General features: G+C 43.6%; 1 protein-coding gene across 1 annotated transcript in view; it reads left to right on the plus strand.

Annotated features, from left to right (window-relative positions):
• Positions 1-6,799: 6,799 nt before the first annotated feature.
• LOC126187773 (histidine-rich glycoprotein-like) overlaps positions 6,800-26,648 on the plus strand; it is a 63,753-nt gene continuing 43,904 nt past the window's right edge. The window contains exon 1 of the mRNA XM_049929040.1: positions 6,800-6,815. Coding sequence (XP_049784997.1) covers positions 6,801-6,815 — 15 coding nt within the window. The 5' untranslated portion in view covers position 6,800. The remainder of the gene's footprint in view (positions 6,816-26,648) is intronic.

The raw sequence follows: 26,648 nt of genomic DNA on the forward strand, positions 1-26,648 counted from the left end.
GTGACCTGGACGCCGCAAGCACCACACAATGGAGGGTCTTCTCGCCGGAGCAGGAAGCCATGCGTCATAGGGCTATGGCCTATTCGAAGCCGAGTGAGGAGAACCTCGTCCCGTCGATGAGACTGAAAGGAAGTACACCACACACGCGTTGTGGGCTTGACTAGACGGAGCTTATTGTCAGTCACTTCCAGCCACTCATCCTCCCACCGACACATGACTCGGGAGCTCAACAGCGAGGTGAGTGCGTGCAACGGGATAGCACACTGACATACGTGTGGATCAAGACACGCCTCCTTGGCTGCGAGATCTGCCCTTTCATTCCCAGCAATGCCGACATGCCCCGGAACCCAGCAGAAAGCTACAACCTTCCCCAGTCGCTGTAGTCGGAGGAGGGCATCCTGGATGGTCTGGACTACTTTATCCGCCGGATACAAATGGTTCAATGATTGAAGGGCACTGAGTGAATCGGAACAGACAAGAAATTTAAGAGAGGAAGAAAGTCTCATCGGCTCCAGTGCCCGCAAGATCGCAGACAATTCTGCATCAAAGACAGTAAAAGTCTGAGGCAGGCGGACCTTGAGGACACGATCCGGAAAAACAACTGAGCAACCCACGGAATCCCCTTGTTTCGACCCATCCGTAAAAACAGCTACATAGTCGTGGTGCTCAGATAAAATAGCAGAAAATGCTGCATTAAAAACGGTGGCAGGAGTGCAATCTCTCTTGTACTGCAATAAATCTAAAATCACACGTGGCCTCTTCAGTAACCAGGGTGGCAGACGGTTAAAACCCAGGATTTGGGGCTGTACAGACTCCACACCGAGGGACTCAAGCACACGGTGCACTCTGATCCCAAACGGCAACGTAGCCCGGGGACGGCTGGAAAAATGGCGATCCAGAGGTGGATGGGCAACAAGATGGTGAGCAGGCGAGCTGGGAGCTGCAAGAAACTTACAAGCCTGGCGCACCAGCAGGAGCTGCCGCCGGATGGTAAGTGGCGGTTCGCCAACCTCAGCACAGAGGCTGGGTACGGGACTGGTCCGATAAGCACCCGTAGCCAGTCGAATCCCAGCATGGTGAACAGCGTCAAGGATCCGCAAATAAGACGGCCTCGCTGACCCATATACTGTGCAGCCATAGTCCAGCCGTGAGCGCACGAAAGCTCGATAAAACTGAAGGAGACGCGCCCTGTCCGCTCCCCAAGACCTGTAGCTGAGGCACTTGAGGATGTTCAGTGCCTTCAGTGTTCTGGCTTTCAAGTCACGTAGGTGTGGCAACCATGACAACCTGGAGTCAAAAATTAGGCCCAAAAACCGCACTGTGTCTCCAAACTGTAGGACAGTATCCCCCATATGCAAGGCAGGCAACGTAATAAGACGACGAGAGCGATTAAAATGAACACAAACACACTTATCGGCAGAAAACCTAAAACCCGTCTTTGCAGCCCACTCCTCTAACCGCCGCACCGTTAGTTGCAATTGATGGCTCGCGGATGCAACACTAGAGGAAGAACAGAAAACAGCAAAGTCGTCCACAAACAAGGAGCACTGTACTGGACTCCTCACTGTAGACGTTATACTGTTGATTGCTATGGCAAAGAGGGTAACGCTTAAAACACTGCCCTGGGGGACACCGTTCTCTTGCTCAAAGCGATCAGACAGTGTGTTACCAACACGGGTCCGAAAAAACCGCTGAGACAGGAAAGACCGAATGAAAATAGGGAGGCGGCCACGAAAGCCCCATTGACGCAGTTGTGCAAGAATACAGTGTCGCCAAGTAGTATCATACGCCTTACTGATATCAAAGAAGATACCGATACAGTGATGCTGACGGAGGAAAGCCTGCTGAATAGCCGCCTCGAGGAGGGTCAGGTTGTCGACTGTGGATCGAAATTTTCGGAATCCACACTGAAAGCGGCTAAGGAGCTGTCTGGTCTCTAGCAGCCAGACCAGACGACGGTTAACCATCCGTTCCAGAGTCTTTCCGACACAGCTTGTCAAGGCGATACTACGATAACTACTGGGACATGTGCGGTCCTTACCTGGTTTGAGGAGAGGGATGAGGATTGCCTCCCTCCACGAGGTTGGGAACACTCCTGTGTGCCATATGAGATTAAAACATTCAAGGAGGATTTCCTTTGACGCCGCTGGCAGATGTCTAAGCATGGAGTACCGGATGCGGTCGTAACCTGGTGCAGTGTCAGAAGTCTCAGTAAGAGCCGACTCAAGTTCCCACATGGAGAAAGGGGAGTTGTAGGCCTCAGAACCGTTCGACCGAAAGTTCAAATTCGCTCTTTCGACAGTCGCACGGTAGCGACGAAACGCTGGATCCTGGGTTGCAGTGGCAGCACTTTGTGCAAAATGCTCTGCCAGCGACTGGGCTATGGCGCTGGGTGTCGTTTGGAGGCATCCCTGGTTCAGGACTGCAGCTATTGGTAAACGGCTGTGTTTACCGGAAATCCTCCGGATGGCTTCCCATACCTTTGTGGAACAAGTGGAACGGTTGATGGAGTCCAGAAACTTATGCCATGACCTTTTCTTGCTCTCTTTAATGACACGGCGTGCCCTGGCTCTCGCGATACGAAAAGCGGTAAGATTGACCGCTGTTGGGCGGCATTTAAATCGGCGAAGAGCCGCACGCCTGTCACGGATGGCTGAACGGCACTCTTCTGTCCACCAAGGCACAAGGCGCCGCTTAAGAGTGCCAGAAGACTGTGGTATGGACAGGTCAGCAGCATGGTGGATCACAAGCGTGATGTGATCCACCCATTCCTGTACGCTGTTGTGGCGGTCAAAGACAGCCAACCGAGTGAACAGTGGCCAGTTAGCCCTGCCAATCACCCACGATGGTGGCCGCTGCTCCAGCAATACACCATCCAGGAGATGAATGCGGATAGGGAAGTGATCGCTGGAATGTAGGTCGTCAGTGACCTCCCAGTGAATGGAGTCAGTGAGGGTTGGAGAGCAGAAAGATAGGTCAATGGCTGAGAATGACCCTGTAGCACTAGAGAAATGAGTCGGAGTACCTGTGTTGAGGATGCACAACACTTGAGATGTTAGGAGGCTCTCTAAAATTCGACCTCGAGCGCAAATAGAAGTGGAGCCCCACAGGACATGATGGGCATTGAAGTCTCCCAGGAGGAGAAACGGGCGTGGGAGTTGGTCGATAAGATTTGTGAGAGCCTCTAAGTTCACTGCATCCAGAGGGGGTAAATAAAGGGAGCAAACGGTAAGCCTCCGACCGGAATAAATTGCAACTGCAACTGCTTGCAGGTCAGTATCCAGGGGGAGAGCAGAGGAGTGGTGGTCATTATCGACAAACACGGCGACTCCGCCTTTGGCCCTGTCTCCAGTCAGGTCATCTTTGCGATACAACCTATAGCCCCTGAGTACAGGAGCATCAGATTGTTTTAGATGTGTTTCCTGTAAACACAAGCACAGGGTGCGTTGCCGTGCTAGGAGGTGCAGTTCCTCCACATGTGCCCGGAATCCATTCATGTTCCACTGAACAATGGGAGCCATCTATCGGGGCGGGAGTACCTTCAGTCGCACTTTCTGTCGGGGAGGAGAACCCACAACAGGTGGAGGCTCAGTTTTGGGGAGAGACGATTGCCCCAGTCTGACATCTACCTCCATCGCCTCAGAAGAGGAGTCGAGAGAGACGTCAGAGAGAATGACATCCACATCAGCAGACTGTACAACTTCAGTCTCCTTTAGCGGGCGAGTCTTCACCTTTGGCTTGTGCTTCGATTTTCTGGCCTGAGGTGGCATTGGAGCCAAAACCTCAGAAGCAGTAGGGGGTGTAGAAGCGCTAGGCATTGCACAAGACTGGACCTGGGAAGGGGCAGGAAGTTCCATGACGTCAGCTACCACGGCCTGGTCAGAAGGCCGGGGAGGAGCAGCAGGCTTCACAGGAACAACAGCAGCACATGTACATTGACAAACACAGGTGCTAGTGCTGACAGTAGCAACCTCCGTTTGTGTAGCGGCATCAGTTTTCAAGACTGGCTGTTTCAGAACGGAGGAAAAGGAAGCAGCGAACGTGGGCGGCTGCAGGGACTTGTAAATTTTCTTTGCCTCACCGTACGGGATGCGTTTGGTGGTTTTAAGTTCCTGGATCTTCCGTTCCTCAAGGAAAACTCTACATTCCCTACTCCACACAGGGTGATCCCCAGAGCAGTTGACACACTTGGGAGGAGAGGAGCAATCAACTCCCTCATGAGCGGCTTTACCACATTTCCCGCAAGTGGCTTCCCCTTTACAGCCGAGAGTAGTGTGGCCAAAGTGTTGGCATTTAAAACACCGCATGGGATTGGGGTAATAAGGCCGTACACTGAGACGTAGGAAACCTGCCTTCACATGCTCTGGCAATTTGGTGCTGTTAAACGTAAGAATAAATGAGTCAGTTTTTATGAGAGCACCATCCACCCGTTTCATAACGTGTTGCACGTCGACAATTCCTTCCCGGGACCATTCAGACTTCAGTTCGTCTTGGGGGATGTCGACGAGATCTCTGCAAGTCACAACACCCTTGCTGTAGTTCAAGGTGCTGTGAAATTCAGTCTCTATCGCAAACTCCCCAAGAAATTGTGCCTTCTGAAGGTTCTGGATTTGCTGGAAGCTAGATGTTTCAACCAGCAAGGTGCCATTGCGCAAGCGCTTTACAGACTTTAACGTGCCAGCAATACCCTCTAAGCCCTTCTGTATATAAAATGGCGAAACTTTTTCAAAACTCCCATCTTTTCTTTTAATTATGAGAAACACATTCTGAGAAGCAGAATGCGTTCTGTTACTAGTACCTGAATTAGGAGGACTGGCTACACGAGCCCTCTTGTTAGATTGGGTGTTAGAACCTACCAGCGGCCCACCCTTTCCGCTGGGAGGAAAAGAAGAAAAGTTCGAGGGTTCCATCTCGATCCCACGAGCAGCTAGGGAACTAAAGGTCCGCTCAGACAGAGCCCCGCATGCCTGAGTAAGCCCTATACAACTGGGGTGTGGCAGGTGCCCCAGAGGTTGCCCGCTTGCGACTGTTCCACCTCAACAGCCATGCATCTCATAGGCGCGGAGCACACCGGAAGATTGAGGGTTTTTTTATAGAGGTTTGTTCCATCCTCGCGATCCGGGCGGTCAAGCCAAGATCCCCATTCCCTGAGACACACAACGTTCCACCGCCGCGCCGCACGGTGGTCGCTGAAGTGTACTCAGAGCTTACGGTGACGGGGGACAGGTGGCGCTTACCAGTCCCCAGCTCAGGAACCCCGGGGTCGCCAAGCCCGTACCCAGCAAATGAATGCTGAGCCCCTGGGGGCATTTTTGAACCAAATGCCGACATAGTGTAACTGAGGCGGAATAAGGGGAACCAGACCGCATTCGACGAGGCAGATGGAAAACCGCCTTAACAACCATCCACAGCCTGGCTGGCACACCGGACCTCGACACTAATCCGCTGGGCGGATTCGTGCAGGGGACCGGCACGTCTTCCCGCCCGGAAAGCAGTGCATTAGACCGCACGGTTAACAGGGCGGGCTTTCGGGGCGTCACACCTGCACAAATTCATTGGGAATAAATAATAATCCTCAACATACGATTTTATTCAGCCATTTTCTTCTGATTGCGAATATTATACGACAGGTGGAATCATAACCATGACAGTCTTCTACTATTGATAAATTTGTTAAGATCAATGCGTAGATCGAATAACTGCCACCTCTGTATGGTAAATCACGTCGAGACAATTTTTTTTTTTTCTTCGTTCTTCCTGACTTCATCCTGAGTTGGAGCTAAGATGATCCGGCCTAGTGCTATGTCCGCTCCCCGCTAATATTAGAAACCAGCACACAGCAGTGGGAAATACGTTGTCGTCGGTAAATTCCCGATAAATGTAAATACCGTGTGACTAGGGCCTCCCGTCGGGTAGACCGTTCGCCGGGTGCAAGTCATTCGATTTGACGCCAGTTCATCGACTTGTGCGTCGATGGGGATAAAATGATGATAATTATGAGACTTTTTTCCACTAGCTGCTTATTTTTTATGACCCACCGTCTAATTTCTTATGGTGGGTCGTATGTTGCCACTTAGCCGCTGTGACTGAATCCGAGGTCCGGTGCCACTGAAAGGAACACCACCCGCCTCCCGTCCCCACTCACACCGTTTCCCGTGTCCCGCCACGTGGAAGCGGGCTCTATTTGTTTACATCCATTTGATATCTTTTTTGTGCAGCATTAGAGAAACTTATAACTAATACAAAATCAAGTGAGATATTAATAAGCAAAACGAAATTATAGAATTAGGACAACACAACACCCAGACCCTGAAGGGAGAAAACCTCCGACCCAGCCAAACAAAACGAAATTAATGAATTAGGACAACACAACACCCAGACCCTGAAGGGAGAAAACCTCCGACCCAGCCAAACAAAACGAAATTAAAGAATTAGGACAACACAACACCCAGACTCTGAAGGGAGAAAACCTCCGACCCAGCCGGGAATCGAACCTGGGCCCTTAGGATTGACATTCCGTCGCGCTGACCACTCAGTTACCGGCGTCGGACAATTCCCGATCTTTGTCCACGTTAATGACTGCGAGACGAGAACGAGCGCGTGACGGAACCGTTGAGTGTCTGCGAGGACGGGCTTCACCGACTGCGTACTTCGCGACTCTCGGAATAATTGTGCAAAGCTAGCTGCTTGCTGACCTTCACGTTCCGAACTTGTCGCGCTATAAACGACACACACGTTACCCGTTCCAGACGAGGCTCACAGTTGGGCCGACCGTTCTGCTTGCGACTACCTTCTGAAATATGAACAGGTTTCTGGTATGTCTTCGCGAGCCGACAGACTGTAAGCAATTTCCAGTATTTATGAATTTCCGTCAGGATTTCTAAGTCCCGCACACCGTCAGGAAAATCGGCATCCTTTCGGTAAAATAATGCGCTAAGCTATAAACAGTAAATTTAGGTAGAAGTTAAGGTAACTCTGTTTCAAGCAAATATTCGGCGTCATAAATTTTATTCCATTAGTAGCACCAGAGATTTCGAGGATTTCCACGAATATGACTTGTCACATTCAGTAACCCCACATACATTTTGTCAGTAATGATTCTTAGTCTTCATATTATTCATCCATAACGAAGTCACTTTTCTTGCTTCATCCAATAAAACAACAAACACGTAAGTTGAATGTCAACTATCTTCTATTCTACTATACAAATCTGTATTGCTAGATACGTAAATTTCATGCATCTCTGTATATGCGTAAATCCAGCCACTCTATTCATTTCTTTTCTGTACTGTCTGTACAGATGGAATTATCTACACTACTGCCCATTAAAATTGCTCCACCCAAGGAAGATGACATGCTACAGACGCGAAATTTAACCGACGTCCTGTGATATGCAAATGATTAGCTTTTCGGAGCATTCACACAAGGTTGGCGCCGGTGGCGACACATACAACGTGCTAACATGACAGTTTCCATCCGATTTCCCATACACAAACAGCAGTTGACCGGCGTTGCCTGATGAAAGGTTGTTGTGATGCGTCGTGTAAGAAGGAGAAATGCGTACCATCACGTTTCCTACTTTAATAAAGGTCGGATTGTAGCATATCGCGATTGCGGTTTATCGTATCGCGACAATGCACCTCGCTTAGTCGAGATCCAATTACTGTTGGCAGAATGTGGAATCGGTGGGTTCAGGAGGGTAATACTGGAACGCCGCACTGCATCCCAACGGCCTCGTATCACTAGCAGTCGAGATGACAGGCATCTTATCCGCATGGCTGTAACGGATCGTGCAGCCACGTCTCGATCCCTGAGTCAATAGATGGGGACGTTTGCAAGACAACAACCATCTGCACGAACAGTTCGACGACGTTTGCAGTAGCATGGACTATCAGCTCAGAGACCATGGCTATGGTTACCCTTGTCGCTGCATCACAGACAGGAGCGCCTGCGATGGTGTACTCAACGACGAACCTGGGTGCACGAATGGCAAAACGTCATTTTCTCGGATGAATCCAGGTTCAGTTTACAGCATCATGATGGTCGCATCCGTGTTTGGCGACATCGCGGTGAACGCACATTGGAAGCGTGTATTCGTCATCGCCATACTGGCTTATCACCTGGCGTAATGGTATGGGATGCCATTGGTTACAAGTCTCGGTCACTTCTTCTTCGCATTGACGGCACTTTGAACAGTGGACGTTACATTTCAGATGTGTCACGACCCGAGGATCTACCCTTCATTCGATCCTTACGAAACCCTACACTTCAGCATGATAATGCACGACCGCATGTTGCAGGTCCTGTACGGGCCTAACTGGATACAGAAAATGTTCCACTGCTGCCCTGGCCTGCACATTCTCCAGATCTCTCATCAACTGAAAACGTCTGGTCAATGGTAGCCGAGCAACTGGCTCGTCACAATAGGCCAGTCACTATTCTTGATGAACTGTAGTATCGTGTTGAAGCTGCATGGGCAGCTGTACCTGTACACGCCATCCAAGCTCTGTTTGATTCAATGTCCAGGCGTATCAAGGCCGTTATAACGGCCAGAGGTGGTTGCTCTGGTTACTGATTTCTCAGTATCTATGCACCCAAATTGCGTGAAAACGTAATCACATGTAAGTAATAGTATAATATATTTGTCCAATGAATACCCGTTTCTCATCTGCAATTCTTCTTGGTGTAGCAATTTTAATGGCCAGTAGTGTATTTATGGTTCCTCAAAAATATGACACATTTATCAGACTTGATTCCTTCCTCGTGTTTACAAAAGAAATCTTGTAAGTGTCTGCTCCGTAGTTCGAAGATTTTTCTTCTTCCGATAACGATTGATATGGAGGTTATTTATTTCGTTGGCCAGGAGAAGTCTACTAGTACCAAACATAGGTTCAAATTTCGGGAAAAATATTCTGAGATTCTACGTTTGGAGCACAGCGTCGTATGGTAGTGAAATATGGACTGTGGGAGAACCGGCGCAGAGGACAAACGAAGTTTTTGTCACACCTCCTGTTGCAAAAAAGTGCCTGTTGCTCCAAACTAATAGAGGGACCTGTCAGAGAACAGTAATGTAATTTAGGTATCACTGGCGATTATATCTGTGCTGAAAAATAAAGGATAAACATATATTCCGTATACATTAAAGGCATTCATTTAACTATTGTTTTAAGACGTGTGGCGAATGAAAATTACAGTTGCGACACTCTTACGAACAAGTGCTATATTTGTACTCATGTTTCACAATAATTTTCATTTACATCTCTTCTCATATTCCTAAGAGATACTGAATGCAAGTACTTTATTCGTTGTTGGAATTTTCATTGCTGTATTTAGTTAGTTTCTTGTATAAAAATATATTTTAATAATTTGATAAACGTCGTTTTAAGGTCCACTTGCCGGACGATCAACCAGAAATAAAACTCGGATTTTATTAGAGAGGGAGCTGGAACTAAGTGTGGGCGAGAATGCCGAAAGAAGTCGTTTGTGGGTTTACGAGGGAAGACTCAGTATTCTCCTGAAATAACTATGATCAGTGGACGATAATGATGATATTTGGTTCGTCGGGCCATCAACTATGCTGTTATCAGCGCTCATACAAATCCCCAGTCTCTTTGCTTTCCAGACTCACCACTTTCCCGAATAAGTAAAAGAAGAATGAGGTGACATACACCCAATCCCTGGGTGGAGGAAATCCACGACTCGGCCGGGAATCGAACAGGTGACCCTTTGACCCAGAGGCAGCAACATTAGGCACAAGACCACGAGTTACAGATAATCAGTGGCCGGATATTTGACTCAACTCCGGTAGAACACCAGTGTACTGTCTTAAAACCATTCGCATCCGTTGTCACCGTGAGTGTCGGCCACACTGGAAGATTTTTCCTTAGTAGTAGCCTTGGGAGGGGGTTGCACTCAGCTTCGTGAGGACAGCCGTGTAGCTACTCTACCGATTGGTAGAGGTTTGAGGGTCAAGAAACCGGACAAAGACCGGGAGAGCCGTGTTCTGTCTCCACTCCCCTCCACCCGCCATACCGCATCCAATAACGCTAGAGGATGACACGGCGTTCGGTAGTGACCGATTGACCCATCTAGGACCAGAACACGGAACTTCACTTACTTTTACCTTTTACTATAATAAGCGTGAGATTGCACCTAGACAGTTTCTCTAAAGCCAACACTGCAGGTATTTCATCTCTCGTGTTTAACGTGGGCAATAATGTTTGATGTGCAAACGATACCGAAAGGTTTGCTATGTGAGTGCACTGAAAGTACATTTTCTTCTGAGAAACTACACTTCCCCAGTCCTCTCACTGTGAATGACAATATGGCATTTGTCTTGGTGCTATCAAATTAATAAAGTCGTTTCATCTTGTAATGCTGTAAAGTTTCAGGGCTAAATACTTCAAGAACGGCATTGAGTCTTTAACAGCTGATATTCTGAATCCAGAAAACTTAACATTCTTCCCTTCCATACGACAGGAACTTCGATCTCGCTAAGGACGTGTGGCTAAATCTGCCGTGTACATCTGACCTCAGAGATCATTCAAAACTGTAACAAAATCAACAAGGTTCTTGTCAAGTTAGTGGTAGACATAGTATGTTTTTGATTTTACAAGTTTCTGCCAGACCTTTTATCAGAAGAAACTGCTAAGAGAAGCGTTCCATGGGGCCAGAAGTTACAGTTTAAAAACATTTTATCTATAATGCCAAGCTTCTTTTTGCATTACTGCCAGAGATTTCATTAATTCGGTGTTGCAACATTCTTTCCGTGTGGTTCAATCAGGACGACCTGTGCCCAGTCCACCTTCCAGACTAACATATCCAACAGGATTTGTGCCACTGAAGTCCATCCAGTGTTATAAGAAAAGTATTTCTGTACATATCTGAGGCGTATAACGACTTCCTGTAAGCTTACGGATTCAGACGAAACGACTGTTATATTTCCACAAATGGAAATGAAGTCCCATGCTTCTTGACAGAGCGTAGGGGAACGATGCGGGAGACACATAACACCGTACTAGGCAAGGTGCTAATGGAGGTGGTTTCCTGTTGCCTTCCTCCGACCGTAATAGGGACGAATGATGATGAAGACGACACACCAAGACACAGTCATCTCGAGGCAGGTGAAAATTCCTTACCCCACCCAGAATATAACCCGGGACCCCGTGCTCGGAAAGCGAGAATGTTACCGCGAGACCACTAGCGGGGACTTTATTCCACAGCTAGTCAACATAATTATAAATTTTATGTTCGGAAACTAGGAATTTGAAAGAGCGTGTAAATATAGGATGGTGTTAACGACAATGTTACACTACGCAGCCCGTATTTAACTGAAATTACTAACAATCCACTGTAAATTTGTGTGGTACACCACTCTTAGAACTCTGTGTTTCCCAATTGTTTTCTGGCGCAAATACAGACAAAAATTAAAAGATGTCATAAAATATGTCATATCATGCAGAAAGTCCCCAGTCTGTGTCTTTCACCAACCGCACTAAGCTATTTGAAGATCAAATAATCTTTCGAAATTATAATAAGTATGCTAATGAATGTAATACAGGAAAGTTATTTTTAAAAAACTTAAGAGAAATTTTAAGATATGTGACTGCTTTTCTTCTTTCTTTTTCCATGTTACTCGAATTTGAGGCCTTCCCAGTGTGGAACAGTTCATATACACTCCTGGAAATGGAAAAAAGAACACATTGACACCGGTGTGTCAGACCCACCATACTTGCTCCGGACACTGCGAGAGGGCTGTACAAGCAAAGATCACACGCACGGCACAGCGGACACACCAGGAACCGCGGTGTTGGCCGCCGAATGGCGCTAGCTGCGCAGCATTTGTGCACCGCCGCCGTCAGTGTCAGCCAGTTTGCCGTGGCATACGGAGCTCCATCGCAGTCTTTAACACTGGTAGCATGCCGCGACAGCGTGGACGTGAACCGTATGTGCAGTTGACGGACTTTGAGCGAGGGCGTATAGTGGGCATGCGGGAGGCCGGGTGGACGTACCGCCGAATTGCTCAACACGTGGGGCGTGAGGTCTCCACAGTACATCGATGTTGTCGCCAGTGGTCGGCGGAAGGTGCACGTGCCCGTCGACCTGGGACCGGACCGCAGCGACGCACGGATCCACGCCAAGACCGTAGGATCCTACGCAGTGCCGTAGGGGACCGCACCGCCACTTCCCAGCAAATTAGGGACACTGTTGCTCCTGGGGTATCGGCGAGGACCATTCGCAACCGTCTCCATGTAGCTGGGCTACGGTCCCGCACACCGTTAGGCCGTCTTCCGCTCACGCCCCAACATCGTGCAGCCCGCCTCCAGTGGTGTCGCGACAGGCGTGAATGGAGGGACGAATGGAGACGTGTCGTCTTCAGCGATGAGAGTCGCTTCTGCCTTGGTGCCAATGATGGTCGTATGCGTGTTTGGCGCCGTGCAGGTGAGCGCCACAATCAGGACTGCATACGACCGAGGCACACAGGGCCAACACCCGGCATCATGGTGTACGGAGCGATCTCCTTCACTGGCCGTACACCACTGGTGATCGTCGAGGGGACACTGAATAGTGCACGGTACATCCAAACCGTCATCGAACCCATCGTTCTACCATTACTAGACCGGCAAGGGAACTTACTGTTGCAACAGGACAATGCACGTCCGCATGTATCCCGTGCCACCCAACGTGCTCTAGAAGGTGGAAGTCAACTACCCTGGCCAGCAAGATCTCCGGATCTGTCCCCCATTGAGCATGTTTGGGACTGGATGAAGCGTCGTCTCACGCGGTCTGCACGTCCAGCACGAACGCTGGTCCAACTGAGGCGCCAGGTGGATATGGCATGGCAAGCCGTTCCACAGGACTACATCCAGCATCTCTACGATCGTCTCCATGGGAGAATAGCAGCCTGCATTGCTGCGAAAGGTGGATATACACTGCACTAGTGCCGACATTGTGCATGCTCTGTTGCCTGTGTCTATGTGCCTGTGGTTCTGTCAGTGTGATCATGTGATGTATCTGACCCCAGGAATGTGTCAATAAAGTTTCCCCTTCCTGGGACAATGAATTCACGGTGTTCTTATTTCAATTTCCAGGAGTGTATATTTATAAACGACATTAAATAACTGTAATCTCTCTTCTTCTACACACTTCAGGTACTCTAGTCCTAAAATGTCTTCAGAATACAGCGTCACGATTTCTTTCAGGTTTTCGTCGCCGCTGCGTTGTTGCTGGTGGTAGCCATATGCTTATCACCAGCGAAGGCTGTGGCTGTCGCAGCACCATTGACCACCTCACCAGCGAACACTACAACACCATGGACCACCACACCACGGACCGCCACACCATCATCGTCGGGAGACTAACTAATGGCTGCTGTAGCATTGTCATTCACATGCGTTTCATCACTCTGGTGATCAGAACTACCTTTCTGATGGCCACATTTTTGTTGGCTAGGCAATACGATGTATTTGTACCAATTGGTTATTGTTTACAATAAATAATTACAAATCAAAGTTGTCTATTATATGAAATTGGTCATGCAAAATTCATTAGACTGCTTCAGTGCTTTTCAGAATGTGAGGTTACAAGAGCGTTTCCACAGTAGAGGATTCAGTTTGAAGTGCAGAACTACTGTACATTTCCATAAATTTGCATAGCTACACGATATTTTTGACGTTTTAATCAACACTGAAATCATAATTTTATGTGCTATTGTGACCGGTGTTTTCTGCTTGAGTTACTAATTCGTCAGTCGTCGCTTGAGTTAACTGATTCAGTCAGAAGAAATTCAGATGATGATTTGCACTTTATAATTTGAACTAACAACTACTAATACACTCCACATAGTAATTACAAAAGTTACTTCAAAATATCTTTGGCATGAGTGGCGTAGATTTCATATGTTTGACGAGACAATTGAAGAGTTTTCGAGGATATGTTGCATATTCTATTAACTTTCTTGTCAATGAAAGAGATGTTCACAGTTTTAACGTGCGCGTCGCTACAGCACCTGAAGTGTAGGGTGTACTCTCCAACCAGTTTGATACAAATACACTAAAGCGCCAGAGAAACTGGTATAGGTATGCGTATTCAGATACAGAGATACTTAAACAAGCAGAATACAGCGCTGCGGTCGGCAAAGCCTTGTAGCGTTGCTCTTGGGGGACGAAAAGAAAAAGAATTGATATTTTATTTATTTTTTTTTTTTTTTGAAAAATGTAGAAAATGTGATTACTTTGGTGGGCCACTTGGCAACAGAATCAGGGATTGATTACTCTATTATAATAGTATACGTTGACCGTTAAATACCTGAATAAGAGCAGCATATTGATGTATATATATATATTTGAGATCGCTCGGAAGAAACATTATCATTTCTGTGCATTTTTATAGTCGCGATGTAGTCATACCCGGATCAACACTAAGGGACCAGAAGATTTATAGACTTTAAAAGAAATGCAACACTACACAATTAAAAAAAAAGGAGTTGGTTCAGAAATAATAGGAAAACGATAATGTTCCTTCTGCCTCATGCTGCATTCGGCCCATCAGCGTGATCGTATTTCTGGTGATGAAGTAACACAAAAATAATTATCATACAGGTAAATAAGGAGATTGAATCATCAAGGTTAATTTACTAAAATAAGCACACTTATCTTTAACACACGTTTTTTAATGCTACGTACCTTTTCATATTAAATTACAATAGATGACCATTGTGGTTAGATACTTTATACATAACAGTAAAAATGTCCTCTTGACGCTGTCTGTTCGATATCAATTACAAGAAACTACATGTTTTCTGTTTGGAAAAAATAACAATTAGCATATTCACTCAATACTTTCACATAGAATATAAAATACAGTTGCGGAACGCAGCAAGTCCGCGTCCGCCTCTCATGAAATACAAGCAGTAAAAGGTGAGGCGCCAAAAACCTCATTTGTCTTGAAACAACAGAATTCTTTTTTTACACCATTAATCGATACATTTACATAGAGATTTACTGCCACTGCGCAAGAACGGCAAAGATAAAGAATAATAGATTTTGTCGCTGCTATGCGATGGTTCATTTCTTTTACTTTACAATTGTTCGATAACTTTAGGCCATCAGGCGTTTACTATTGAGCGTATATTAATGTTTGTGAGGCAAAATTACTAATATTACACTGCCTCCCATGAGGAGGGAAGGAATACCGAAGGTATTACTTTCATCCTCATGCACATTGGAATATTTGTAATTTTCGGGTGTAACATACAGGTTATTAAAAATTTCATTTCACATTCATTTCATAATAAAAGAATTAACGCTTCAATTTGTAATTACTGACGATGGATCATTGTGAATTTGTTCTGTGTGTCTATCAGTGTTTGCATGGATTCAGTCTTTCTTGATGATTCTTAAAATTAAGGCTATAAGTACACATATTTACAAACTTTATAAGGAAATAGAGTCACACTTCATTTTTCAACGTTGCAAAAGTAATTTGACTATCACTACTGGTACACAACTTTCTGTTTTGACTGTATTCATTATATTGTCATCGTCTTGTCGATTGACTGCCTTGTCCGTTGTCACACTTAATTATAGATTTATTTTCGTCGGACATACACTATTTATGATAGACTTGGATTGTAGAGCGGCCACTGGTGATGGCTTCGACAAGGAAGTCCATATCTTTCACTTTCAGGGCTCGAGTGTGGCTCTCCGAATTATTTCACATATGAAACAGATAAAATATCTTATATTAGAATAGCTTACAAAACTAATTTTATATACATATGGGATGGGATTTAGGAAGGATCGGATCCTTTGACGTATTTTCGTGTGCTTATTTTCATTCGTATCGTGACCTTTCGTTAAAGTTTACATTTCAACAGTGTTCAGAGGTGACCTTGTGACTTGTCTCTGTGTACAATCAGTCATTATACTAATTACGCTAACTTCTCTATCTTAGAGTCTCTCGGAAGATTTAGGATACATACAAAATGCTTTCAGTACTGGGTGTGAATGTTTTTGCTACAGAATGTAGCGCACAGCAACTGTGTTGGTGGTTGAACGTTTACATTATTTCGTCACGTGGTGGCTGTCCGCCTCCACTGTTGCGAGCAATCTTGAAATTCAGTCTGTGCGCGCGCACGTGACCGGAGCTTTCTTGCAGAGCGTTGATTTCGCGCTTGAGGTGCCGTGCGTCGCTTTTGTTCGGCGGATCGTGGCTTTGTGCTTTTTAGATTGCTGGAGGGAGCTTCTGCCACCGAAACTGCCTCATATCACTTCCTGCCCACTATCCAGTTACGGATTCACAGGTAAGTGGTAGCTACCGCTGCAATTGCATGTGTGGAATGATACTGATTATTACACACTGCACACATCAATGAATTTTTCACACATATGGTGCAGTAGAATATTGCCACTGAAAATCGTCGAACTTTAAAACTTCACTTGCACTGTGGTGAGCGTCTGCGTGAACGGTGTATTAAAAGAAATTCTCGCTTCATAACATCACACGGTGTTTACAAGTTGATTTACATACTAATATTTACAAGAGTTCATTTAAATCGAGAATTAATCTAATTGACCACTTTGAATCAGAACAATTGTTTCTTAATTAGTCTTTTTTTTATTTATGCCTACGGTCACAGGTAGGCTATTATAAGTCCTTTTTCTTTGACCAAATCCATTCCAATCTCCTTTACAAATTAATTTCATTCATAGTAATCTTTATCACGCTTGCTTATTCATTTTGTAGGCCCAATACATTTTTTTTTAAATTGCTCGTCTTATTTAGTGACTTGTGAAGGGAGCTTCATTTATGTCAAAGTTTCTCTCGTATGTGCTTGTCTTTAAAGAAAGTTCGAGGACAGATTTGAAAATAGCAATTCCGCCTCGGGATTTCGTGTAGAAATACAAACAGTCGTAAAAGAAAAGTGGGCAAAGCGGGCCTACTCACAGATCATCGACAGAATTTAAATTACTCCTCTAACGGGTCGAAAATTTAATTTACATTACGCATTACAAAAGCAATATGCGCGTCGCGAACCTACTCATTTTTATATGTAGTGCCTCACTTCCTAACACACGTGCATCTTTACAAGTTGATCCTGACGAGCGGATAGGATCAAGGATCTTAAAGGATTTGCACTTAGGAAAGGGATTCAATAATCACATAATCACAGAGAAAACAATAAATATTGCAGTGCGCACTTAAAATAAAATCTATCACTTCAAGCATGTATATCTAATATGTATCTTGCTGCAGCTTGCTTACTACTCTTTGCTCATTTCTTAGACTAAGTCAAGTTTATGCATTACGCACTTGGGTATTAATTATCATTTGTATATATAAGCCTCTCACTAGAGTGTTGTTGTTTGCTGCTGTCGCGACCTGTGAAGCTTGGGCGAGATTCTTATTCTATTTGCTGCTAGCTTGTGAATTTGCAGTATCGCTAATGCTCAATAGTACCGTGAAGTTGGCATAATAAATCATGTTACTCATATGTTCTTTTACTCAGCTTGTTTATAGTCTGGACTCATCTTACTTTGCGTTATATAATAAACTTCCTTTTTATTCCATCACGCTTTTACTTAAGGTTAACGTCAGGCCTTTTTTAGAACAATTGCACTGCGTTATCAATCTGTTCATGCTTAATCCTAGGTATCTGTTTACTTCAAAGAGATGTTATTTCATCGCTGGCACAGCACTGTGCTGGAAGTTACAAGTTAAATCTACCGACTGTTTTGCGCTAACAGGTGGTGCCTTATTTACGTCACATTTGAAAATAGGGAATAACCTCATGGAATCGAATCTTTTCACATAACTTTCCTCTTTTGTCTGGACATTTAAGTATTTCCTTTTAAAACAGGTCATTAACTTGTCCTCGATTAAATTTCACTTACTAATACTAAGCACATATAATCATCATTTTCATATTACTATTTAGTGAGAGAAGTGCATTATTCGCACCTTCCTGCTAATTCTCAAATTACTATTTAGCGAGAGAAGTGCATTATTCGCTCCTTCCTCTTTCCTCATTTTAGTACCTCGGGGCTAATTAATACCTCTCGAGTACATCATTTTTCTTACATACAAACTTATAACTAAAATTGAAAATCGCCTCTAGGACATGTCCTCCTGTTTACATAAAGATTATTCATGTAAATACTTGTCTTCAACTTATTCTGTATTTTATTTTCCAGACACGTTGTTTTGATACATAAGGTTTCCTTTTAGCACCGGTTAACGTCCGTAGTCAGTTCAGTTCAGTTCAGTTCTTGTCACTCATTGGTTAATCCTGATCTCCAATACCTTAGAATTTTCTTACAGCTTAAATTAACTTAATTCCTGGCGTTATAAAATTTTATTAAATCATGATGGTGGAACAATCCTTTGATTTTATTCGTGGCAGGGTCAGATAACAAATAGCTACCAATGTGTGGTTTCCTCATTATCACAAAGGGACCTTCATAAATGTGTTGCCACTTACGATTCTTCTTTAACAACAAGGATGGTTTAAAGTGAGTCCTGACTAATACCTTTTCTCCTTCTTTGAAATCTATAACTCTGTTTACCTTCTTATCAAATGCCTTTTTTCGGAGGTTAGCATACGTTGTCAATGATATGAGAGCTTGCCTGATTTTTGCGTCTAGGTCCAATTCGTTGTCTTGTAACTTTGGAAGGGGGTCTATCCATTCATTCCTTTCTTTTGATCATGACATTAATTCATGTGGCGTGAATCCGGTCGACAGATGAGGAAGGTGGTTTACAATCTGTTTGAAAGGTGTTACGAAGTCTACCCACTTAGATTGTTTATTCGGAATGTACGTCCTTATAAATCTGTTAAATTCTTTGAAGATTCTTTTTGTCGGATTCGATTGCGGTCGAAACAGGGATATCAAAATTTGTTTGATTCCATGGCGAGCAAGAAATGCACGCCACGGGCGTGATGTGAAATTTGAAGCATTATCAGACAAGATTGATTCTGGAACCCCGAATCGTGGGAAATAGTCATTTTCAATGCGACGAATTATTGGATTTGCACAAGAAGATTTTACTGCGTACAGTCTTATGTGCTTAGAAAAATTGTCCAGGATTGCTTCTAAGTATTTAGCGCCTCCCCTACCGGTGGGTAGTGGACCTTTCAAATCAATACTAAGAAGCTGGTTTGGCCTTTCAGCAATTATTGGATTTAGTGGGATTGAAGTGGAAATGTTTAAGGATTTTGCCTTTTGACAGATGACACAGTTTCTCAATAATTTATGGATTCTCTGGTGTAGATTCGGAACATAACAGTAAGTCGAGATTTTCCTTTTACATTTTTCTGGTCCGTAGAGACCCCATGAAATGTGAGTGTACCACAGAAGATGTTCAATGAAATTTCGAGGGATGCAAACACACCACCTCTCAGATGACTCAGACGTCTTATGAAATAGTACTTCGTTATGAACTTTATAAAACTTGGACAACTTATGGGCTGGATTTTCGTGAAGAATTTGTATAACCTTTTTCCATTTTGGATCTGTATTTTGAAGAATCTGAATCTGCCTACATAACTGAAGAAAATACTTTCTGTGAATTGGATCTTTCATTAACAAAACTTTATAAGTAGACATTTGTTCCACCAGTTCGCTGGTTTCTGGTAAGCCCTCAGGTGAGCGAGAAAGTGCGTCTGCTATAACATTATCTTTACCTTTTATATATACAATGTCAAAGTCATATTCCTGCAGGAATAAGCACCATCGAATAAGACGAGGGTGTTGCAACTTGCATGTAAGGAGGAATGATAAGGATTGATGGTCTGAATAGACTTTAATTTTTCTTCCATAGATATAATAGTTAAATCGCCTAAAAGCCCATATTACGGCAAGTGCCTCCAACTCCGTAACCGAGTAAGACTTCTCACACTCTGATAACACTCGACTCGCAAAGCTAATCACTTGGATTTGCTCGTGTCCATTTACTAATTGAATCTGAAAAAGACAAGCGCCGATACCCACAAAGGAAGCGTCTGCAGTAATACAAAATTCCTTATCCATCTGAGGATGATGGAGAATGTTACTGTTAACCAGACTGTCTTTAATTTTCTTAAATCCGTCTTGGCATTCCGGCGTCCAATTCCAATGTGAATTCTTTTTTAAAAGGTTGTGAAGAGCTGGATTGTTCAGTACCTGATTGGGAACAAAACGTCTGAAAAATGACGTAAGACCGATAAATCCTCTCAGTTGCCTTTTTGTAACAGGGGTTGGAAAGTTTTTTATAGCAGACAATTTTTCCGGGTCGGGTTTAATTCCTTCAGGGGTGATGATGTGTCCTAAAAATTTAATTTCACTTTTTCCAAACTTGGATTTCTTAAGATTTGCTGTAACACCATACTCTCTGAATCGTTGAAATACCTTTTGCAGAAGGGCCACATGATCTTCCCAATTTCTCGATGCTACAAGAACGTCATCCACATAGACTGTTACCTCGTCTAAAAGTTCAGGACCCAGTACATAGTCAAGGGCAGAAATAAAAATTCCGGAACTCACATTTAGTCCAAACGGTACAACTTTGAAATGGTAAGATCTACCTGCAAATATAAACGCAGTGTACTTCCTAGACTCCTGCGCAAGTTTTACTTGCCAGTAACTGCTTTTCAAATCAAGGGTGCTCAAATACTTAACTCCATGAAACTTCTGCAGATGCTCTTCAAGAGCCTCTGGTCTCGTTCTTAAGGGTACTATAATTTTATTGATTAATCTGGCATCTAGGACTAGCCTTACGCTACCATCTGATTTTAGTACAGACAATAAAGGACTCGAATAAGGTGAATGAGATACTTCTATCACATTCCAGCGTAACATTTTCCTGATCTCGCACTTGACAGCTTCTCGTCTCGCATATGGAATGGAATAGTTTGTTCTACAGTAGGTTGAATGGGGCAGGACATCCATTCGATATTCAAAGCCTTTTATTAGTCCAGGTTTCTTAGAAAATACTTGAACGTAATCTGTTAACAAATTGTAAAGCTCATTCTTCTGTTGTTTGGATAATTCAGTGGACTCACTAGCTTTACCGTATAATTCATTCTGACCGGGAATTAGGTCTTTACACTCATCGTCATTAACACTTTCAGGATCTGTCACGTCTTCTGTCTGACTGTACTGTTGTCTTTTAGTCCATGGCCGTACTGCTATCCGAAGCACCCCAAAGTTTGTCTTCACCTTACTTCTTAACAAATTTACAGTTACTTGTTGCTGGCTCGCTACTAGAGTACAGATTCCACACTCGATGTCAATTTTAGCTTTCGTCTGCCTCAAGAATTCCATACCCAGGATACATGGCACTGATAGGTTTTTAACAATAAGAAAAATGCACGTTACTGAAATAGACTCTATCTGGATTTGAAGCTGAGTCTGAAGATTTACACGTTGTGTTAGTGGACCAATTGCTCCCGATACGGTGCAACCTTGAATTGGAAGTGATAAAACTTTGCATACAGAGGATATTTGCTTAAATAAACATAAAGATAAGACATTTATATTAGCTCCTGTATCTACAATGGCTGTTACTGGTATGTTGGCAATTGATACGCTTATGGAAGCTTGAACTTGTTCGTCCCATACGTCATCATTGTCTTTCGTCTCAGTGTCTGCTACTAGATCATCCCGTAAGTTTGTCTCTTTGTCATACCTAATTGCTTTAATTTCGTGTGGACTAAGGGACAGGGTGCCCCCATTCAAACCTTCAGCATCCTCTAGGCGGCTCAAAGGTGCTGCTTTTAATTTTCCGCTCGACGCTTACTTTCCTGCTGATTTATATTTCTTAAAGTTTCTTCCGTCTGGAACTGGTGTTGGTTTTGTGTTACGAACTCGGTTGGAAATGGATCTTGTTGTCCTGGCGTATTCGCTTGCGCATAATAAATTTGCGTATTATGCGGGCGTTTAGGCTTCAGACTTCCCGAAGGTCCGTTCGCTTGTTGCGTGAAGTGTATATTTTGTGGCTGAAAGGTATTTTGCTGTGGCTTGTGTTGATTGTAACCGTTACTGAAAGGTGTACGTTGGTCTCCACCTTGATTATTCCATTTATTTCTTTTCCACTGACGATTTGAATCGTAAGACTGATCGTTTTGATAATTACCGTTGATCGGTTGCGTGTGTCCATATTGCTGGGGCTGTGTGTTATAATGTGCATTTTCGTACTGAGGTGGTAACGAATTATATATTGGATTGTATCTCTGGCCGTTATTGTACTTATTTTTGTATTTGCTGTTGGAGTACGTAGTGTGTTTATTTTTGAAACCGTTGTGGCGTTGGTACTGGCTGTCGCTGTGACGCGCTTTCGCTCGGCCACCATTGTTGCCTGCATATTCTGTATTGTGCTGGCCGCCTGCACTGAAGTGAGCGTTGCCAACATCAACTCTAGCGTCCTCGTAAATCAGATCTAACGAGTCTAACACAGATAGGAAAGTGTCCGTATCGTCCTCAGACACGTTTACTAACTTTTCTCTGATCGCAATAGGTAGCTTAGTTTTTAGAATCATAATAACGTCTTTGGCGGTGATCGGCGAATCCCAGAACTTGATTTACGCTAAATACTTTTCAAAATACCTTCTCAAACTGCCGCGCTTACTGTTAAACACTTCGGCGTTGTAAACCTCTTTTCTCAGGCGCTGCTGCACACGAGAACTCCAGAATTTAGCTAAAAACATCTCTTCAAACTCTTTGTAACTCTTACAAGAGTCGACCATTTCGGTTCCCCATAAGGCAGCATCGCCTACGATAAATCCACTAACGAATTGAATTCGCTGGCGGTCACTCCAGCTATTCGGGAAAATTCCTGAAAAATTTCGGAGGAACACTATAGGATGAATTTCTCTTTTCTGTGGGTGAAAGGTCGGAAAAATACGATGTTTGATCACGCTTTCCTCATCAAACTGACGAAAGTGGGTGGGCTGGTACTCTGGTTAACTTGTGCTTCTATAGAACTATGAGTTTGAGCGTTATCAAATGGTGAACGGTAATGTACCTGCTGTTGTTCATTACTTCGTGGTGAATTATTCCAGTCTCCTAACACGGGAGGTGGGGAATTTTCAACTTGACATTTTAGTGTACGAACTTCATCAACTATCTGTTGACGCCATTCAGGTAAATCTTGAGCTAACGTTCGTCTTATCTGGCCTAATTCTGACATCACCGTGTCTCCTGTTTTTCCAGGGGCCGCCAATATTTCAAATGTCACGTTTTTGACAGTTTCCCTGAGTTCGTTCTTGACCTTGTTTTCTATGAATCCGTCTTTATTTTTAATCCACTCTTGGTAATGGTCAGACAATGCTTCAGCATGTGCCTTAACAGTATTCTTTATTTGATCCTCTACATTAAGAGTCTCGATCTGTTTGGAAAGATCATCAACAACATTCTCGATCGTGTCTACTGCGGTTTTAACTCCTTTGACCTCATCAGAGATTGCAGTATAATCTTCTTTTAAGGTCGCAGCTTGTTTTTGATATTCCATCACATTTGAATTTATTTCTCCCTTGGCTGCTTCGATTTTTTCATCTAACCGTTTTGAAATATCCTCTATTTTTGACTCTACTTGTGTGTCAATTTCTAGCCTCATGGTCGTGATCTGACTACTGATTTGGCTTTGGACATTACCCAACAGGGTATTTAAATCAGCTGTTATGTCTGCCTTTAGTTCGGCCTTTACCGAATTTAACCGTGTATTTAGGTCATTTATCTCCGTTTGCAGATCTGTTTTTACTGAATTTATGTCTGTTTTTACCGAATTTATGTCTGTCTTTACTGAATTTATGTCTGCTTTTACTGAGTTGCACAGATTTGTAAGGACCTGATTTTTATTATGCCGTCTTTCGGCCTTCTCTTTTTCTTCGCGGGCCTTTTCATCTAATCTTTCCTGTTTTTGGCTTTCGAACTTGCGTTCCATTATTGCTTCGATCATTGCAGCCAAGTCATTTTTTTCAAAAGCAGGAATAGTTTGCACACTAGGACCAGCTTCTAAAACTTCGGTCGAGGCTGTTTCTGCCTCCGCTCGTGTACCTATCGCGCGTGATCGTAATGGATAGTGAGGTCCATTCGCATCACCGCTGTCGTCTGGTTTTGTTTGTGTCCGCTGTTTACCGTCAGCCATGTTCATGAATTATTTGTCAAACGTCAAAATGCTACAGATATTGTTTGTCACTGCCGTCAGTCGTTTGTCTGTGACGTAGTGCTATGGCTTACTGGGACCTAAGATGAAATTTAAACTCTGGGTAACAACTGACGTTCATTTACGCCAAGAAGACAAGATGGTACCTACTAATTACAAACAAATGAAATATCACACGTTTTACCCGTTTTGAGCGTAATTATCCGCCATACCGTAATTTTTTTTATGCACTGACAACAATGATACACTTTCACTGAATTTAACTACATAAGAATGGACTATGGACAAATTGAAATAAAGCTGTTTCAAGGCAAGGAAAGACAGGTTTACGTTCTGATCAACTCGAAAGATGCTACGTCACTACGAAAGCTTGGCTACTGCGTATAAAAATTTCACTTACTATGGCTGTCTTGATGGTGATACAGATGAATACTCGCGTTTTTTTTTGGTAATTTCATCAATCGTTCTTCTGAATTAATTAAAAGGTTTTCCCACTTCTCTTTCTCGGTTGAATTGCATCCACATGAAAAAATGAAACAATTATTAGAATAAGCACTGAAAAATTTTTAAACACATAAATGAAATGATTTTTTGATCGAGTCCCTGTTCGGGCGCCAAGTGTAGCGTTGCTCTTTGGGGACGAAAAGAAAAAGAATTGATATTTTATTTATTTATTTATTTTTTTTTTTTGAAAAATGTAGAAAATGTGAATACTTTGGTGGGCCACTTGGCAACAGAATCAGGGATTGATTACTCTATTATAATAGTATACGTTGACCGTTAAATACCTGAATAAGAGCAGCATATTGATGTATATATATATATTTGAGATCGCTCGGAAGAAACATTATCATTTCTGTGCATTTTTATAGTCGCGATGTAGTCATACCCGGATCAACACTAAGGGACCAGAAGATTTATAGACTTTTAAAGAAATGCAACACTACACAATTAAAAAAAAAAGGAGTTGGTTCAGAAATAATAGGAAAACGATAATGTACCTTCTGCCTCATGCTGCATTCGGCCCATCAGCGTGATCGTATTTCTGGTGATGAAGTAACACAAAAATAATTATCATACAGGTAAATAAGGAGATTGAATCATCAAGGTTAATTTACTAAAATAAGCACACTTATCTTTGACACACGTTTTTTAATGCTACGTACCTTTTCATATTAAATTACAATAGATGACCATTGTGGTTAGATACTTTATACATAACAGTAAAAATGTCCTCTTGACGCTGTCTGTTCGATATCAGTTACAAGAAACTACATGTTTTCTGTTTGGAAAAAATAACAATTAGCATATTCACTCAATACTTTCACATAGAATATAAAATACAGTTGCGGAACGCAGCAAGTCCGCGTCCGCCTCTCATGAAATACAAACAGTAAAAGGTGAGGCGCCAAAAACCTCATTTGTCTTGAAACAACAGAATTCTTTTTTTACACCATTAATCGATACATGTACATAGAGATTTACTGGCACTGCGCAAGAACGGCAAAGATAAAGAATAATAGATTTTGTCGCTGCTATGCGATGGTTCATTTCTTTTACTTTACAATTGTTCGATAACTTTAGGCCATCAGGCGTTTACTATTGAGCGTATATTAATGTTTGTGAGGCGAAAATTACTAATATTACAGCCTATATAAGACAACAAGTCTCTGGCGCAGTTGTTAGATCTGTTACTGCTGCTATATGGCAGGTTGTCAAGATTTAAGTGAGTTTGAACGTGATGCTATAGTCGGCGCACGAGCGATGGGACACAGCATCTCCGAGGCAGCGATGAAATATGGATTTTCCCGTACGACCATTTCACGAGTACACCTTCAATATCAGGAATCCAGTAAAACATCAAATTTCCGACATCATTGCGATCGGAAAAAGATCCTGCAAGAAAGGGACCAACGGCGACTGAAGACAACGTTTAGCGTGACAGAAACGCAACCCTATCCCAAATTGCGGCACATTTCAGTGTTCGGCCATCAACAAGTGTCAGTGGGAGAACCATTCAAGGAAACATCATCGATATGGGCTTTCGGAGCCTACTGCACGACACAAAGCTTTACGCCTCACCTGGGCCCGTCGACACCGACAATGGACTGTTGAATACTGGAAATATGTTGGGTGTTCGCACTAGTCTCGTTTCAAATTTAATCAAGCAGATAGACGTGTACGGGTATGGAGACAAACTAGTGAATCCATGGACCCTGGATGTCAGCAGGGGACTGTTCAAGTTCGTGGAGGCTCTGTAATGGTGTGATCGTGTGGAACGTGTGCATCTGGGATGATATTGAATCCCTGATACGTCTAGATACGACTCTGACAGAGACACGTACGTAAGAATCCTGTCTGATCACCTGCGTCCATTCATGTCCATTGTGCATTCCAACGGACTTGGGATATTCCAGCAGGACAATGCGACACCCCACACGTCCAGAATTGCTACAGAGTGGCTCCAGGAACACTCTTCTGAGTTTAAACACTTCCGCTGGCAGCCA

The sequence above is a fragment of the Schistocerca cancellata genome, chromosome 5 (assembly GCF_023864275.1).
Source record: "Schistocerca cancellata isolate TAMUIC-IGC-003103 chromosome 5, iqSchCanc2.1, whole genome shotgun sequence".
Lineage (NCBI taxonomy): Eukaryota > Metazoa > Arthropoda > Insecta > Orthoptera > Acrididae > Schistocerca > Schistocerca cancellata.